Genomic DNA, 18,662 nt, shown 5'->3' with positions numbered 1-18,662 from the left:
AATGTTGAGCTTCTTTCGCACCGTACAGAGCCAATCGTGCTAATCGGAGCTGCGATTTTATCGGACGTTGTGTACACTGCTGGATCAGGGCTCTTCCCCACGCCATGCTCGTGAATCAGGACACAGACTGGCAAGTTTCTCTTCATACATCCTTACGTAAGAGAGTATGCAAATGGACACGATTTAATTCTGGGCATGTGTTGGCTTGCAAACATATCCACGAATGGCTTGCCAAATTGCCTGCACTCCAGCGGATGTGTGGCCTAATTTCAATATTCAGATGATTTTCAAAAGCCAGGTGAGTGCCCCGTCACCACCGAGCCTGTGACGTGTCATTTGTTTATTTGATTATTTACACTGTGCTCCTTATAGGAAAACCGCAAAGCATAGATTACACGGGTCAAATGCAGTGGCGGATTAAGCTAGTGCGGGGGCCTATAGCATATGTTATAAAGGGGCCCTAAATAAAATAAAATATGAACAAGTAAATATTAAAAACACAATTTCCTTATTTGCATAGCAAAGTAATTGTATTTTTTCATTTGCTATACAGCCAGATAATACGACAAATCGCTAACCTTAAACACCCAGTCGTTCATAAAAGTTGACGGCGGTAGAGTACTGTAGTAATAGAGCAAGTGCAGAATCACTGAACCGGAATTGATAGCTTGAAAGCATTTAGCGCGGGGCCCTTCAAAGTGCGGGGCCCCTAGTATATGCTACTTTTGCTACTAGGATAATCCGGCACTGCAGACAACTACCCCAACCACAACGCCAATCACTGCCCCTATCACCCCTATCACTACTCCTACCACTACCAAACCCCTATCACTACCCCCATCACTAACCCAACCCCTATCACTACCCCCATCACTAACTCAACCCCCATCGGTCACTGGGGGGTTTGTGCGATCACATGGGGGTGGGTTTGTAAGATCACACTGGGTGGGTTTGTACGATCAGACTGGGGGGGGGGGGGGTTTGTACGATCACACTGGGGGGGGTTTGCACGATCATACTGGGGGGGGTTTGTACGATCACAATGGGGGGGGGGGGTTTGTACGATCACACTGGAGGGGTTTGCACGATCACACTGGGGGGGGTTTGCACGATCACACTGGGGGGGGTTTGTACGATCACACTGGGGGGGGGTTTGTACGATCACACTGGGGGGGGTTTGTACGATCACACTGGAGGGGTTTGCACGATCACACTGGGGGGGGTTTGTACGATCACACTGGGGGGGGGTTGTGCGATCAGATTGGGGGGGTTTGTACGATCACACTGGAGGGGGTTTGTACGATCACACTGGGGGGGGGTTTGTACGATCACACTGGGGGGGGTTTGTATGATCACACTGGGGGGGGGGGGGGTTTGTGCGATCAGATTGGGGGGTTTGTACGATCACAATGGGGGGTTTGTATGATCACACTGGGGGGGGGGGGGTTTGTATGATCACACTGGGGGGGGGGTTTGTACGATCACACTGGGGGGGGGGGGGTTTGTACGATGACACTGGGGGGGTTTTGTACGATCACACTGGGGGGGTTTTGTACGATCACACTGGGGGGGGGGGGTTTGTACGATCACACTGGGGGGGGGGGGTTTGTACGATCACATTGGGGGGGGGGGGTTTGTACGATCACACTGGGGGGGGGGGGTTTGTGCGATCAGATTGGGGGGTTTTGTAAGATCACACTGGGGGAGTTTGTACGATCACACTGGGGGGGTTTGTGCGATCACACTGGGGGGGGGGGGTTTGTACGATCACACTGGGGGGGTTTGTACGATCACACTGGGGGGGGGTATGTACGATCACACTGGGGGGGTTTGTACGATCACACGGGGGGGGGGGGGTTTGTACGATCACACTGGGGGGGGTTTGTACGATCACACTGGGGGGGGTTTGTGCGATCAGACTGGGGGGGGGGGGTTTGTGTGATCACACTGGGGGGGTTTGTACGATCACACTGGGGGGGGGTTGTGCGATCAGATTGGGGGGGGTTTGTACGATCACACTGGGGGGGGGGTTTGTACGATCACACTGGGGGGGGGTTGTGCGATCAGATTGGGGGGGGTTTGTACGATCACACTGGGGGGGGTTTGTACGATCACACTTCAGCACGCACATCACTGCGGGGTGGCGAAGGGAGTTAGGGCCACGACCAGTTCAGATATCACCGACGTGAGCCGTGGGCGGGAATCGAACTCGGGTTGCAAACATCACAAGCCAGTGCTATAAATGCAGAGCTGCTGTTCCGCGTAGCAGATAACAGTGATCTAATAATTAAATTTTCCTTTTTTTAATTTTACTACCAGGTAAGGCCCACTATACTATACGGCTTGAGAAGCGACCTGGCCACAAATGATAGCTCAACGAAGCGGCTTATCACATGGACATTTCATAGCTACCAAATACTTTAAATGCATGTTTCTCAAGCGTTCCAGACGACCACAGAAGCCGCAGAAGCGCATCTGAAAAGGAGCGATGCTGTGACCATCATTGTTCGATGGTTAGCCAAAAGCAGCTGCGAGGATGATCGGAGTTTGTGGGATGGTTTATGCTCCTTGATGAGATCAGCAACGTATTGTGGTTTATTTGTGGCAAGCACTTTGTGTGTAACGAGTGAATCACAATTCCTAACTGGTGCTACCGCTGCTGCCACATCCATCATCACAGCAAGTCAAATGATACCGATGTAATCACCGAACAGCCCATTCAACAAATTATTATGTGCGTACTTCAATGACTTCACTTTGTAAACCGGTAGCGGCTACTGCCCACTCTCTATTGGTTTTATTGTCACACTCCACAACCATTTACATCAAGCAATAGAGAGGAAATGGCAACTAACACGGTGACTACCCACGGTGACCCGGCTCCAACCCATAATCAACAGGGATCTGACCAAACATCCCCAATGTAGCTGGTCCCTCCTGGCAATGAGAGTTGGGAATCTACTACGTAGATTTTTTACAATTGTGCTGCGTAGCTGTCCGATGTGTTTCCCGTTTGTGCCGCGTGCTGTTCGGCACGACGTCCGACGATTCCGCTTCCCGTGCTGGGAGATTCGTCAATAAAGAGCCTCTGCAATAACTATTTCCTGCTAAAAATCACAGGAAAAAAGTGTGACATCACGCCGAATAACACGCGGTACAACCCGTAAGCGCGATGGAGAGCTCGGCTTGAGGACCAGCAATGTTTGCCGTGATGAACAAGTGACAAAAGGTACTTCCATCCCACCGGCAACTTGTGTACATGTGGCCGTGGACGAGATAACTTTTAAACTTTCCACAAACCACAGCATCTGAGTTTCCCCCACCCCCCAATGTTTTTATACACCACTCAAGTTGGCTGCCAACTCCGACAAGAACAAAAGCCAGAATATTTCTGGACGATGTCGCTTCTCGTGCTGGCCTGAATTATAGGTCAGAATTTGGGCCAAGTACAAACGCGTCACCAGACGCGTTTGTACTTGGCCGAAGTATTTAACATCACAATCCAGGATGGTGACCTGCTCAACCCTCCTGATAATGGCTCGAGTAGCTCAGAAAATCATGGTAATACCACAATGTAACCGACTCAAGTTGTCCATCAAATTGAGTTTACAGAGAAAATGCGGGTGGATTTCGAGTATATGCGAGTTGGGGCGGTGACACTGCCCATCGGTGCCACATTTGCCGCTCCTTGCAGAGGTTCATGGTTCGAATCCAGTGTTCGCCCTGGTTAATACTGTACGTGTAAACCATGGCGTCAGTGGTCCAAATGTGCCAAATTCGAAAATTGCCTGCACAATTACTCAATTGGGGTTACACAAGGCAATATTTGCCCCTCTACTGGCAGACTAATGACCCAGGTCCCTCTCGCAAATGAGACTAACCTCGTCTCTCGAGTTCTCGCCTGGTTAAATAAACGTAACACTTGAAATTGCCTTTTCATGGAAACGACATAATAGAACGTTATTCGTGCGACCACTTTGTAATTTTAGTCATGAATTACCAAAACCCAGCTCCTGAAAGGGGGACATTAAATGCCCAACTATCTTTAGTTGAACCCAGTTGGCTGTGCACTGAGAACAAGTATTTATTCCTACACTAATTTCAGCAGGAATTTACCAAAGCTTATCTACTACAAATGAGATTTTGTTAAAGATTCAGTGAACTGCAAACTATAGTACCGACCATTGTGTGCAGGTTTCTCTTGAAGTTAAATCCATCTTAATAGCCTCTTGCCCGACTATAAAAGCGGGGCGTTCTAGGGAAAACAATAACGTTAATAATTCACTCACTTCATCCACTTAGTAATAATCCACCTACTCTCAAAATAACTCTCCTGCTAGATGTGGACAATTACATTTTGTGGAACATCGTTTTTTCCCCAGAAAACTCCGCAAAACATGTAAAAAGATCACGCAAGTATGCACGTAGAGTTCAAATGACGCGTCTATTTTAATGTACACTTTTGTAAAAAAAGAAAAACGACTGCCATTGAACTGTCAATCAGGTCATCCTTAAGAAATTGATAGTCACTCTTAATGGGCTCTCACATGATTACACTCCTGCAGATTACTAACGATTGATTAAACAAATACAGGTCTATCATGAGACCTCTCTTTGCCAGTACTAAAATATGAGAACAGGTTTTACCCCTTTTTTCTGGCAACAAAACAGGTGTTAAGATGTTAAAACACCAAACTGAAACCTTTTATAAGAAATCATGTCTGCATTAACCACAATACTTGTGATCAGAGTTTAAAAAAACACTCTGATAATATACAGTGAGGGAACAAAGTATTTGATCCCCTGTTGATTTTGTACGTTTGCCCACTGACAAAGAAATGATCAGTCTATAATTTTAATGGTAGGTTTATTTGAACAGTGAGAGACAGAATAACAACAACATAATCCAGAAAACGCATATCAAAAATGTTATAAATTGATTTGCATTTCAATGAGGGAAATAAGTATTTGACCCCCTCTCAATCAGAAAGATTTCTGGCTCCCAGGTGTCTTTTATACAGGTAACGAGCTGAGATTAGGAGCACACTCTTAAATGGAGTGCTCCTAATCTCAGCTTGTTACCTGTATAAAAGACACCTGTCCACAGAAGCAATCAATCAATCAGATTCCAAACTCTCCACCAAGGCGAAGACCAAAGAGCTCTCCAAGGATGTCAGGGACAAGATTGTAGACCTACACAAGGCTGGAATGGGCTACAAGACCATTGCCAAGCAGCTTGGAGAGAAGGTGACAACAGTTAGTGTGATTATTCACAAATGGAAGAAACACAAAAGAACTGTCAATCTCCCTCGGCCTGGGGCTCCATGCAAGATCTCACCTCGTGGAGTTACAATGATCATGAGAACGGTGAGGAATCAGCCCAGAACTACACGGGAGGATCTTGTCAATGATCAAGGCAGCTGGGACCATAGTCACCAAGAAAACAATTGGAAACACACTACGCCGTGAAGGATGGAAATCCTGCAGCGCCCGCAAGGTCCCCCTGCTCAAGAAAGCACATATACATACCCGTCTGAAGTTTGCCAATGAACATCTGAATGATTCAGAGGACAACTGGGTGAAAGTGTTGTGGTCAGATGAGACCAAAATGGAGCTCTTTGGCATCAACTCAACTCGCCGTGTTTGGAGGAGGAATGCTGCCTATGACCCCAAGAACATCATCCCCACCGTCAAACATGGAGGTGGAAACATTATGCTTTGCGGGTGTTTTTCTAAGGGGACGGGACAACTTCACCGCATCAAAGCGACGATGGACGGGGCCATGTACCATCAAATCTTGGGTGAGAACCTCCTTTCCTCAGCCAGGGCATTGAAAATGGGTCATGGATGGGTATTTCAGCATGACAATGACCCAAAACACACGGCCAAGGCAACAAAGGAGTAGCTCAAGAAGAAGCACATTAAGGTCCTGGAGTGGCCTAGCCAGTCTCCAGACCTTAATCCCATAGAAAATCTGTGGAGGGAGCTGAAGGTTCGAGTTGCCAAACGTCAGCCTCGACACATTAATGACTTGGAGAAGATCTGCAAAGAGGAGTGGGACAAAATCCCTCCTGAGATGTGTGCAAATCTGGTGGCCAATTACAAGAAACGTCTGACCTCTGTGATTGCCAACAAGGGTTTTGCCACCAAGTACTAAGTCATGTTTTGCAGAGGGGTCAAATACTTATTTCCCTCATTAAAATGCAAATCAATTTATAACATTTTTCTGGATTTTCTTGTTGTTATTCTGTCTCTCACTGTTCAAATAAACCTACCATTAAAATTATAGAATGATCATTTCTTTGTCAGTGGGCAAACGTACAAAATCAGCAGGGGATCAAATACTTTTTTCCCTCACTGTATGCATTATCTTTGCAACTGATTGGTCCACACCAGAGACAGCTTTCTTTAGAGCCTCGTCTCAAACGGTGTTAGACCAGAGGACGCCAAAAGGCGTACAGCACAAAGACAATGCCACTATCAGAGTAATGAGAGTTCGGGGTGAGCAGCTACATCAAGGGACCTCCTTTGCCAGTACCAAAAAATGAGAATCGGTTTTCCCCTTTTTTATTGCAACAAAACAGGTGTTAAGATGTTAAAACACCAAACTGAACCCTTTCACAAGAAATCATGTCTGCATTAACCACAATACTTGTGGTCAGAATGCAAACAAAAACATACTCTGATAATATATGCACTGTCTTTGAAACTGATTGGTGCACACCAGAGACTAGGAAAACCTATTCTCATATTTTGGTACTGGCATGATGTAGCTGCTCACCCCGAACTCTCATTACTCTGATAGTGGCATTGTCTTTGTGCTATTCGCCTTTTGGCGTTCTCTGGTCTAACACCGTTTGAGACGAGGCTCTAAAGAAAGCTGTCTCTGGTGTGGACCAATCACTTACAAAGCCAATGCATATATTATCAGAGTACGTTTTTTGTTTGCATTCTGACCACAAGTATTGTGGCTAATGCAGACATGATTCCTTGTAAAAGGTTTCAGTTTGGCGTTTTAACATCTTCATACCTATTCTTAGTTTTTTCGGTAAAGTCACGTTGAAGTGACTTTACCGAAAAAACTAAGAATATGAATTACTGCAGTCACGAAAGCTTTAAATCAAAATCTTCATACCTGTTTTGTTGCCAGAAAAAGGGGGAAAAACCCATTCTCAAATGCAGGCCTCTCTAAAGCCTGGTTAAACCTTATCTGCCAGAATCCCCCTTGAAAAAGGACACCACTGCTCTCAATGAGCTCTTCTTACCCGAACACAACGCTCATCAATCTACCTTTGTTATCATCATAGTTCACGGTAAAATGTGTTTGTTGATATTTCACCTAAAAGTTATTGTAATTCGGACAACCATGGGAATTTCAGCAGGCCCTTACCAAAGCCAACGGTGCAAAGGTGGATGTTAAAGACCTACAAATTTTACAGGAAAATACTGTAAATCGATATTTTAATGCCAGCTATGAGCAGTACAGTATTCGATCAACGATGACGGCGTCTGGGAGGATTATCAGCAAATGCGTTGAGCCACTTCGCCATCTCCACTCCAACCAACCTCTCCACCCACACTCAATCACTCTGAACACACTTTACAGATTATAAAACGCACTTGTTTCAACACCCCCCTCCCCATCCCCCCCCCCTCTGTATTTTACAATCGAAAGTTTTCGGGGGTGCGTCTTATAATAATTCGGTAGTTGTGCGCGTGTTGTCGGGTGTTTAAATGAGTGAAGGGTAACTTTGACACGCGTGGCAAATTTTCGGGGGGGGGGGGTTGCTGCGTCTTATAATCAGGAGCACACACTTCGGGGTACACCGCTGGTCTCGTACATTCACAGAGGCAAATAACCGCGTTTGTGACAATAAATCAAACCGTAAATCTGTGGTCGGTCTCGGGGGGAGGTGGAAAAAAATGTAAAGTTGCTGATCCCGGCTCTACGTCTAAGCCGCTTTAATATAAACACCGTGGCCTCTCTCTCTCTCAACGGACTGTGCCACAATTAAAACCAAATCATCGTAATTAACTCATCAGCAGCAGCATAATCCAGCTGTGGGCAATCCACCGCTGGATGAAATCACCCCACACGTCTCACGATCACGCCGGACACGCAACGCGAATTGACAACCCACGACCCCGGCACACGCAACGCGGGCAATATTGATTCATTCATCGCTCCATCTCCACGCGAGACGTCCTTCCCCCCCCCCCTCGCTGTGTGTCTGTCTGTATCTCGGTCTCTCTCGGTCGTCTACTCTGGACACACCTCGCGGCAGTATTCACGTGGCACGACAAAATACCGTGACCCAAACCGCGTAACTTTAACCCCCCAGCAAGGGTAAAAGAAGCCACGGACCAGAATTCAAACCCACCCACCCCCCCACAATGCGCGCCACACCCCCCCCCCCCCGGCACTGACATTTAAAGGGACGCTCCAAAAAAAAACACAAGAAACGGGAGGAAAAAAAACTACCGGCGCGGTCTGTTGAGTAACTTTGAAAAAGTGAATACATTTAACAAAAAAAAACATATGTAGAATAATTTGAATTAAATCAGCGCACTAGATGGACATTTCGTCGCGATGTTTATGAGTTTCCGGCACCACACAGAGGCGGGGGGGTGGAGAGAGGTGGCCACTTTGTTGGCGTCTGTGCGTGCCAATGGGAGACACACAGACACAAAAAAAACACAACCGCCGCGAATGCCACGGAGCAAGAGAGGAGAGCTCTGTGAAGGGCTCCGCTCAGCCCCGTGAATGTCTGCGGAGCGTGCGTGCGTTACCGGGTGTTAATTAAACGTTTAGCTGCGTAAGCTGTGCGTGTGTGTGTGCGCGTGTCTGGTGTGGAACCGTACCTTTGATTAACAATACAATAGCCGGGCACTGCGATCTTTCCTCGGATCTCTCTCTCTCTCCCTCTCTCTCTCGCTTGTGACCGAACCGCAGGACTCAGCCGCAATACGCCCTGCGTCACTTCAACCACGTGGCTCTCCGGGCGCTGCCGCCTTCCGTGCGTACGTCCAGAGTACCCCCTTTGGGTCCCACCGTCAATCACCACGCAGCCTCGCAACCTCCTCCCAATCCCCCCCCCACCACCACCTTGCCGCTGCCGCTGCGCACACTCCACGCTACGCCCACGGGCTGACGCCCCCCACCAAGCCGAGCGCGTGCTACTGTTGACAAAGCGGCAACGTTGAGTGGTTGTACGTCGGGATACCCCCCAACCCGACCCCCCTTGAGTCACCCAGCCACAGATAAGTTATTTGGTGATGCCACGTTGGCATTGTTGCACAAGTCGGAATGTACAACAACAATAACACGCATCGTCAACACGTTCGTCAAGAACAATAGTATGAGAATGGGGTTTCCACTATTTTCTGGCAACAAAACAGGTGTGAAGATGTTAAAACAACAAACTGAAACCTTTTACAAGGAATCATGTCTGTATTAACCACAATACTTGTGGTCAGAATGCAAACCAAAAAAATACTCTGATAATATATGATGCATTGTCTTTGCAACTGATTGGTCCACACCAGAGACAGCTTTCTTCTGAGCCTAGTCCCAAACGATGTTAGACCAGAGGACGCCAAAAGGCGAACAGCACAAAGACAATGCCACTATCAGAGTAATGAGAGTTCGGGGTGAGCAGCTACATCATGGGACCTCCTTTGCCAGTACCAGAAAATTAAAATAGGTTTTCCCCTTTTTTCTGGCAACATAACAAGTGTTAAGATGTTAAAACACCAAACTGACGACAAGCATTGTGGTTAATGCAGACATGACTTCTTGCACATTCAAAGGTTTCAGTTTGGTGTTTTAACATCTTAACACAACTGTTTTGTTGCCAGAAAAAAGGGGAAAACCTCTTCTCATATTTTGGTCCTGGCAAAGGAGGTCCCATGATGTAGCTGCTCATCCCAAACTCTCATTACTCTGATCGTGCTTGCCTTTGTGCTGTACGCCTTTTGGCGTCTTCTGGTCTAACGCCGTTTGAGACGAGGCTCAAAAGAAAGCTGTCTCTGGTGTGGGCCAATCAGTTTCAAAGACAATGCATATATCATCAGTGTTTTTTGTTTGAATTCTGACTACAAGTCTTGTGGTTAAAGCAGACATGATTCCTTGTAAAAGGTTTCAGTTTGGTGTTTTAACAGCTTAACACAACTGTTTTGTTGCCAGAAAAAAGGGGAAAACCTATTCTCATATTTTGGTACTGGCAAAGGAGGTCCCATGATATAAGAACAATAATAGACGAGGTTTCGGGCATTGGCCCTTATTGACAGCACATCATATAACTGACAGGCTGCGTACTCTCCCTGCCCACCAATAAATCCCTGGGTAAACTCAATATTGTGCTCTGAAAAAGGGCAATTGCCTGCAACGTCGCCTATTATATACACAGGCTTATAAGGCAGTGTTATTGACGAATGTGTTGAGTTTTTTGTTTTGGATATTAGCAGAACTCTGCTGTTTGTCTCCATATATAAATAAAATACGTTTCAGCCGATTGCATTATAGTTTTGCAGACGAATATTATGATACAGTATTTGTTTAAACAAGAAATCTCTGGACCGGGGCCCTATTTATGATTTGGAATATGCATCCACTGTGCTTAATAAGTCTGACTGCTGTTTTCCTTACCTTTAACATTTATTGCTTATTGATAAGAGTCTGGAAAGCCGATAGGCTGATGGACTAAGACAATATTTAACGAATGAATGTGGAAACAGAACAGAGTTTCATGTTTATTTTGCTTAGACCAGTATTAGTCTCATTTGCAAGAGTGACCTGGGCAGCCAAAATGACAATAGCAAAATAAATAAAATAAAGTACAGCTTTGACAGTCCAGCAATCAAATCGAAATCAGAACAAATACAAAAACTCTTATCACATAAGGAATCCCAATTAATGCAAACTGATGTTAAATCAAACCTAAAGATACAATTTCCGAGGCGAATTTCCTCCAGATTTATCACCGCACAAATAAAAACTAAATAAACATTAAACAGATATATGTTTTCTGTTTTACTCATATGTCAACAAAAATGTGTTTCAACTGCTACACGGTGAGATGCAATTGAACCTGTAATCTCTGCGTTGCCTAATCAGGAGAGCCTCACTGAGACTCAATATTGATTTTGGAGGATCCCACTTCTTTTGTGATATTTGGCCAATTCCATCAACGAGCGTCTGGCTTCTCGTGGGAGGAAACCGGAGTGCTTGGTGAAAACCCAACACCCATACCAGGAGGGGGACGGTGGTGGTGATAACAGCCAAAGCTCCGCAAATACAGATGCAAGAACCCACTCGCCGTGCTGTCGTCTACTGGCTCCCTCGCAAAATGTCAAATTTCACACCGCTCCTCTCGCTGGGTAGCATCACGGTGGGGGGCTGGTGGGGGGAGCTGAGCCCCCCAACTCAGCTCCCCCCCCCCAGCCCCCCCCCCCCGTTTAAATTCTTAGCATTTGTTAAAAGTTTAATATTGACTTTGTCATGCGCCCCTGGCTTCGTACGGTTCGAAAGAAGTTTAACACACATACAAACAAGGTCACGTTGTGCAGCGTGGCTCTCTGAGCGCGGTCCACCAACCCCTTGCCTCTCACAAGCGCGCTGGATCGACAGGCGCGTTTGGCCATTGTTCGTAACGTCAACCAACACCACCAACGCCCTTGCTCGAACTCCAGAAACAAAAAGCCAGGGGAGAGCGAGCGACACAGCACCCATGACAACGGCGTGGTGTTGGCACGCCAGTGTGTGTTACACGAGTTCTTCACATGACAACTGAACGGGCGGCCGCATATAGACACATCGCCACATCAGCCATCCACTCCTGTCTCGCGATATATCTCACTCCACCAGCTCTTAACCGCGGGCCGGGAGTCAAACCCGGGAGGAAGAGACACCTTCCAGACGACTCCTGTGGCAAGGTGAGTGCAGGTAGAGTTAATCGATGAAAAACGAAGTCGTACACAAGCCTCGGTTCATTCATTCATTCCTCGTCGTTATTTTTTTGCGGTCATCAGTAGGGCAGCCACCTCGACAGCAGCGGCGGCGGAAATCATCATCATCATCATTTAGTTTCTCATCAGCAACAGCGGTCTTATGTTATCCGGAGCAGCAGCAGTAGTAGCATCGCGTTAGCAGAAGCAATGATCATCATTATTAATTCAATATCAGCAGCAGGAGAAGCAGCAATCGTCATTATTAATTAATCAGCAAAAAGCAATTAGAACTATCGGAAGCGGGAAGCAATCATCTTGATACACTGTATCATCATCATCACCATGATTATGTTATCGACTTCGCCTGGTATAAGGGGGTCGCGGGTTCGAACCCTGCCCCGACGCCTGTATATTTGGAGTTTGCAGGTTCTTCCCGTGGTCGCTTGTTTTTATTAGTCAGGGTTTTCCGGTTTTTCCCTCCACATTTCGAAACATGATTTTAGAGTAGATGGCTGCTCTACATTTCCACATGATGAGCCACTTCCTTGAGCTACCATTTGTGGCCAGGTCGCTTGTGAAAAAGAGCTACATAGCTCAGTGGGCCTTACCTGGTAAGATAAAAACCAGTTTCGTTTTTAGTTTAATTCATCATCATCATCACTACCATACATGGGTAAAATGAAAACTACCGAGTGAGCGGGGAAAATCTAGGACGTGTGTGGTCGTGTTTTTTAAGGATATACTGATCCCTGCCGTCATAGCAATGTGGAATTTCCACAACTTTGTGCGAATGCATCTTCGTCTTTTTGCATTTGCTACTTAAGAAAACACTCAACAATTGAACAGGACAAAGTGAGTTTCCACGACGTGGGGATTGCGTCATAGCAACGTGGAACCCAATCAGAGAAAAGCAGTCTGGCTGATGCTCAATCGACAAGGTAAACCCAGCAGTAGTCTGTTTAACAAGCTTGACCCTGCTGATGAGACCCAGAATGTCGAAACCGGTTCCGATATTGCTTTGCTTGGACAATTGCTTCTGGATTCATCCTGGTCAGCTGGAGAGAGAATAGGCGCATAATAGGTTGATTATTTACATGCCTAGCGATGCTGTCGACATGTACGTGGCCTGTAACCATCCAGCACTGTGGAGACGATTGTCGGTGCATCGCATAAAGATTGTGAAAATCCCTTCCCGTGGGTGTCGAGGAGGTGCGGCAAGTGGATGTATCGCCGTATGTTGCCATCAGTACGGGGGGATAGAGTGTAAAATAAACAACTCGCCATTAAATGGCTGAAAAACATCGTCAAATATACACTCAATGTGACAGGACCCTCCTGAAATCGAGTCCCACGACCCAGCGTGGCTTTCCTGGATACATTACATTACTATATTATATTTGACTGGGCTTACATCATTACTATTATAAGTATACTGTGGATATACACAACGGAATCGTGCGTAATACACTGCTTTGTACAAATGTGCCACGGAGACACAGATCTTTGTCTTGATGTGACACACAAAATAAAGACCCTCCGTATAGCCTGTAACAGACTGTAGGGGCAAGTGCTGTTAGCGAGCACCTATGAAGGCCGGCACAGCACACGAGGGGGTAGGTGGCCAGCACCACGCCCGGCCGCCTTTGTCTCCCCCAGTGGCGATGTTTACACACCGCACCAGGTTCATATTTGAGGCTGAGTCGACCTAGGGGAGGCCCAGGACCGGTTCAGGTACTCGTCACCGGTGTTGGCCATGAGCGGGAGCCGAACTCGAGCCGCCGGGTTCGTAGCGAGGCGCGCTAACCGCAACACTACCGCTACCCCACCTGTGACAACAACAACAACCGCCATTCGTCACTAAGTGGCGGTGACGTCACCACGGCGATTGTGCCAGGCTAGGTGCACGTTGAGGCCACGTGAAGTGTCGACCGCCCGCCGGCAGGAGGTCACGGGACAGACCCAGCAAGGTGCCACGGGTCGCGTGACTGAGATGACTGGCCGATGCACCACCTGTGCCCCCCCCCCCCCCGTGACACACAAACAACCAAACACATACGCACACAACGCAATTGCAGCTCGAGTTATGTCGAAGCGGAGCTGGGTCGGGACGATGCTCGGCTCCGCGGCGTCCCCACGTGCGCGCCGTCTCGCCAACACGTGCGCGTCCGCCTACTTCGTGACCTCGTCCTCGGCGCTGGCGCTGCTCACGCTCCTGCTCACGGTGCCGCACAACTCGAGCGGGCCCCTCCGAGTGGCTCTCACCGCCGCCGGCCTCTACATGTGGCTCAACGTGGTCGCCAATTACGCGCTCTGCGCATTGAGGGGGGCGCCCGCAGGTGTGCTGCTGCGCACGTGCGCGTTTGCGTGCGCGCGTGTCGTGCGTCTGTCTGTGTGTGTGTGTGGAGTGTGTGGTGGTGGGGAGCGGTGGCGTAGCGGTTAGCGCGCTGCGCTGTGAACCCGGCGACACGGAGTTCGATTCCCGCTCACGGCTAACACCAGATGGCGATTATCTCGAATTGGTCCCGGGCCCTCCCCTAGGTCGACTCAGCCTCAAATGAGTACCTGGTGCGGTGTGTAAGCATCGCCAAAGAGCGAGACAAAGGCGGCCGGCCGTGGTGATGCCCCTCACCCCCCCCTTCCCCCCGTGTGCCGTGTCGCAAACAGCACTGGCCACAAGTGTGTTTATGGCTATATGGGAGGGATCTTTATTTTGTCGTTGTGTGTAAGCACAGCGTGATTGGGTGGGGAGAAGGGAAAGGATGGGGAGGGATAATTGATTGGATAAGGGATTACTTGGAGAGCGATGGGAAGGAGGTAGAGATGATGGAGGAGTTCCAGGATGGAGGTTGAGGAGATGGATATGGAGGGAGCTGGAGGCAGCCAGAAGGAACTGGGGTAGACGGATGAGATCGAGGGAGATCATTGAATGTGGACATAGATGGAGGGTACCTGGACGGAGGTGGAGGGAGGTCGAGATGCAGAGAGGTGGAGATGGAGGAAAATGGAGAACGGTCGAGGGAGATAAGGGGTGAGGGTGGAGGAAAAAATATGGGATGAAGGAGATGGAGAGCGGTGGAAAAATATGAAGTGAGCCAGAGATGATACAGAAAGCTTTGAGATGATGGGAACAAGAAGGAACTGGGGGACACCTGGAGGGAGCTGATCAGCGATGGAGCTGGACAGATGGTATTGTGGGAGCTGAGAAGATATGGTGGATGTGAGAAACAGGAGTTATCTGGGAGGCGCTGGAAGTGTCTGGAGAAATTCATCGCTAGAGTTTGCTCGAACCTGGAGGCCCCGCGGTGGTGCGATGTTAACTACCTCGCCTGGTATACAGTAGGGCGTGGGTTCGATCCCGATCCCGACCCTGACGCCTGTATATTTGGAGTTTTGCACGTTCTCCCGTGGTGGCGTGGATTTTTCTTTGGGTCCTCCGGTTTTTCCTTCCACATTTAGAATAAATTATTTTGGAGTATTTGACTGCTATACATTTCCACGTGATGATAAGCCACACCGTTGAGCTATCATTTGTGGCCGGGTCGTTTCTGAAAAAGAGGGATATAGCACAGTGGGCCTTACTTGGTAAAATAAAAATTGTAAGTTGGTTCGAACTGTATAGTTAGAAACTGGTGGAGGTGTAGGAGGTTGCTGGGGGTATTAGATGGAGCTGAAGGGAGCTGGAATTACGACAGCTGACACGAGGTGCAATAATCTGGCTTCAAGCTCTCTAGGGTTGCTGGCTGGATCGCGCTTAGGAACTCAGAATGCGTGGCCATAGAATAATGAAGCAGCAGCAGCACCATCACTGAGATCGCCGTTTAAACCCATTGCTCTATCGACAATGACTTTGTAACTCATTGACATTGACACCTCTACATCAACACGGCTTTTTACACTCTAATCGCCACAGTGTACGTGTCACAGAGAGCAACCCTGCAATATGACACTGCAGAACTAGTTCTCAGTTTAACACGTAGGCTTTCGCGACCAATATTATCCATAATACAGGTTTTTGGGGGGGTTAGTTCTCATGTCTTGCCAAAAGGGATCTGTATCAACAAAAATAGTATGATTTTATATGACCTGCAAAGAGTGTTCGCCGCATGACAAAAACTAAAATGGAAATACTCGTCATGTTAGTTAACAGCCAATTATAATCTTTTTAAAGTGGTTTGTAACCGGGCAGAGGCATTGAACTAGCAACAATCTGTCGAGGTTGGGGGGTATTCCAGGTAAATTGGTCATTGGCTCACGTCTCAACGCAACCTTTTTTTAAATTATGATTATTTCTAATGACCACAGCACCTCCAGCATCAGAGAGAGGTCACCACCACCAGCAGCACGACCAGCACGACCGCCGGGACCACCTCCTTGAGATCACCGGGGACCACGACGGAGGGGACGAGGCCCGCCCGATGTGCGTCCCGTGCGGCCGCCCCGTGCCCCCGCGGGCCCACCACTGCTCCGTGTGCAACGCGTGCATCCTCAAGCGCGACCACCACTGCTTCTTCGTGGGCCGCTGCGTGGGCCACAGCAACCAGCGCAATTTCATCGTCCTGCTCTTCTGGACCGCGTGGGGCAACGCGTTCATCCTGGCCAACCTCCTGGCCTACATGAGCGACGTGCTGCCGGGTCCGCTGCTGTCCCAGCAGGGCCTGCGCTACCTGCTGCCCCTGGCCACGGTGCAGGCGGCCACGGGTGACATGGACCTGGCGGCCTACGCACTCACGCTGGCCGCGCACCTCTCGCTGGGAAAGTGCCTGGGCTGCGCGGCAATGTACGCGTGGCACTTCACGATCGCGGGAGAAGGGCAGACGTCGTACGAGGCGATTCACGAGATGCGCGACTACGACTGCGGGCTGTTTGTCAACCTCCGCCAAGTGTTCGGCAACTACTGGGCGCTCAACTACCTGCTGCCGATGCCCACGGCGATACCGGGCGACGGGCGCAGCTGGGAGAGGCTCTCGAAGTACGACAAGGGGCTGTAGAAGAGACGGGGGCGGTTATAACCTTCATCAAAACATGCGTACATGCGATGTTCGCGCCGTTCTTAAGAGTGCAAGGCTATCGCGAAGGGTATCACGAAGGGTGTGCTACGTTTCACAGGCACACTCTGTAGGAGTTTCGCAGTCGGGGGTGGAGCGGGCGATGTTGCTATGTTATCAAATTTCGTGCGGGTAATTTTTCAAATTTTCCAACTGTGAACTGTGACCACGCAAGCACGGATGGCCCACTATATATTTTTTTATAACTTCACGGAATCTTTAACGTCCACTGCAAAGCGGGAAAGCATAGCATTTATGGTCAATACACCCGCAGTATTCACCAGGGCGGCCACGCCGCTCCTACCGCAAACCTCTCCGTAACAAGCGGGAGACGCGCAATCGATCGGCCCTGCCACCGTCCCGCAAGTCCGTGCGCGATTACGTGGCGACTTTAATTTGATTGGACACCGGTAAAGGTGGCCCACACACCGGCAATGATGGCCCACCGCCCAGGTGACTGCGGCGAAACGCAACGATTGGAGTTCGGGAACGCTTGTGGCCCGAGGCATAATGCTATTTAGTTGTTCCGTTAATTTATGATAGAAATTTTAAACTATGGGTTGTAATTCGTCTACAAGACAAGAACTGTCTTGTAGATACGTACCAAAGCAGTCGGCACCATGATTTAGGACACGATTTGTGATATTTCATTCATGAGAAGAAAAAATACATTTTAAAGTTATAGACAAGTGTCATTGTGGCATCCGAGTGACGTCACTGCAGCGACAGATTTGATTGTATGCATGGGGAGTAACATTGCAGTCATGAATATCGCAGCACCTACCTTGAACGTATCTCCCCCCATCCCCACCAGCTCATGAACGAAGCTTCAAACCCTCGCCACACATTCTGGGACCCGCAACCGAGGAAAAAAAAATCCACAAAATAAGAGCCGCGTGCATTGCACGGTATCTTTATTTCACGTATAAGGAAGGTGGGCGTGTGCTGTTGTCTTTTTTGTTTGCATGATCACCACAAGTACTGTGTGGTTAATGCAAAATTTTCTATTTGGTGTTTGAACATCTTATCACAACTGTTTTATTGCCCTAAATGGTAAAACCTATGCTTATATTTTGATCGTGGCAAGAGAGGTCCCATGATGTAGCTGCTCAACCCCGAGCTATGAATGCCCTGATAGTGGCATTGTCTTTGTGCTGTTCGCCTTTGGGCGTTCTGTGGTCTAACACTGTTCGAGACTAGGCCCGAAAACAAGGATGTCTCTGGTGTGGACCAATCATTTTCAAAGACGATGCATCATATACTACCAGAGCATGGTTTTGTTTGCATGTTCGCAAGTACGTGTGGTTAATGCAGACATAATTCCTTGCAAAAGTTTTCTTAACACGTGTTTTATCGCCAGAAATGGTAAAACATTCTTCCACTTTGATACTGGCAATAAAGGTCCCATGTTTGTGCTGTGTAAATGAGTGATTGCTGTTGTTTGGCTGGTACGGGTGGGTGATTGGGAAGGCGTGGGTAACTGTGAAGGGTTGATTGGGTGGTGATACGGGGGGAGGTGGAGGCACGGGTTTGTAATAAGGGAGTGAGGGGGAGATGATTTGGAGGGGTTATAACTATGGAGGGGTAGCGAACACAAGGGTGGGGGGGAGGATTTGGATTGAGGGAAGAGGGCGAGCAGAGGTTTTAAGGAGCAAACAGTTTAATTGC

General features: G+C 48.3%; 2 protein-coding genes across 4 annotated transcripts in view; one reads left to right on the top strand and one right to left on the bottom strand.

Annotated features, from left to right (window-relative positions):
* LOC116947816 (mechanosensitive cation channel TMEM63B-like) overlaps nt 1–9,073 on the bottom strand; it is a 99,372-nt gene extending 90,299 nt beyond the window's left edge. For 2 of the 3 annotated variants that reach the window (XM_032963992.2, XM_076071078.1), the window contains exon 1: nt 8,863–9,073. The gene's annotated coding sequence lies outside the window, so the exon portion shown is untranslated. The remainder of the gene's footprint in view (nt 1–8,862) is intronic. The other variant, XM_076071079.1, reaches the window with a different exon arrangement.
* Nucleotides 9,074–11,564: 2,491 nt separating this feature from the next.
* On the top strand, nt 11,565–18,434 carry LOC116947815 (putative palmitoyltransferase ZDHHC24). The gene is made up of 3 exons (XM_032963991.2): nt 11,565–11,934; nt 14,025–14,285; nt 16,252–18,434. The coding sequence occupies exons 2-3, from the start codon at nt 14,033–14,035 to the stop codon at nt 16,935–16,937; spliced, it is 939 nt and encodes a 312-aa protein (XP_032819882.2). The 5' UTR covers nt 11,565–11,934; nt 14,025–14,032; the 3' UTR covers nt 16,938–18,434.
* Nucleotides 18,435–18,662: the final 228 nt, after the last annotated feature.

This window comes from Petromyzon marinus, chromosome 31 (assembly GCF_048934315.1).
Source record: "Petromyzon marinus isolate PM22_M1 ecotype Great Lakes invasive population chromosome 31, UKy_Petmar_22M1.pri1.0, whole genome shotgun sequence".
Lineage (NCBI taxonomy): Eukaryota > Metazoa > Chordata > Hyperoartia > Petromyzontiformes > Petromyzontidae > Petromyzon > Petromyzon marinus.
This window is presented reverse-complemented; position numbering and strand designations above follow the sequence as displayed.

Excerpts from the sequence above, each read along its gene's own strand:
- LOC116947815 (XM_032963991.2), top strand. The coding sequence starts at position 14,033 with ATGTCGAAGCGGAGCTGGGTCGGGACGATGCTCGGCTCCGCGGCGTCC. Across the intron at positions 14,286-16,251 it reads ATTGAGGGGGGCGCCCGCAG|CACCTCCAGCATCAGAGAGA; the intron begins GTGTGCTGCTGC and ends TAATGACCACAG.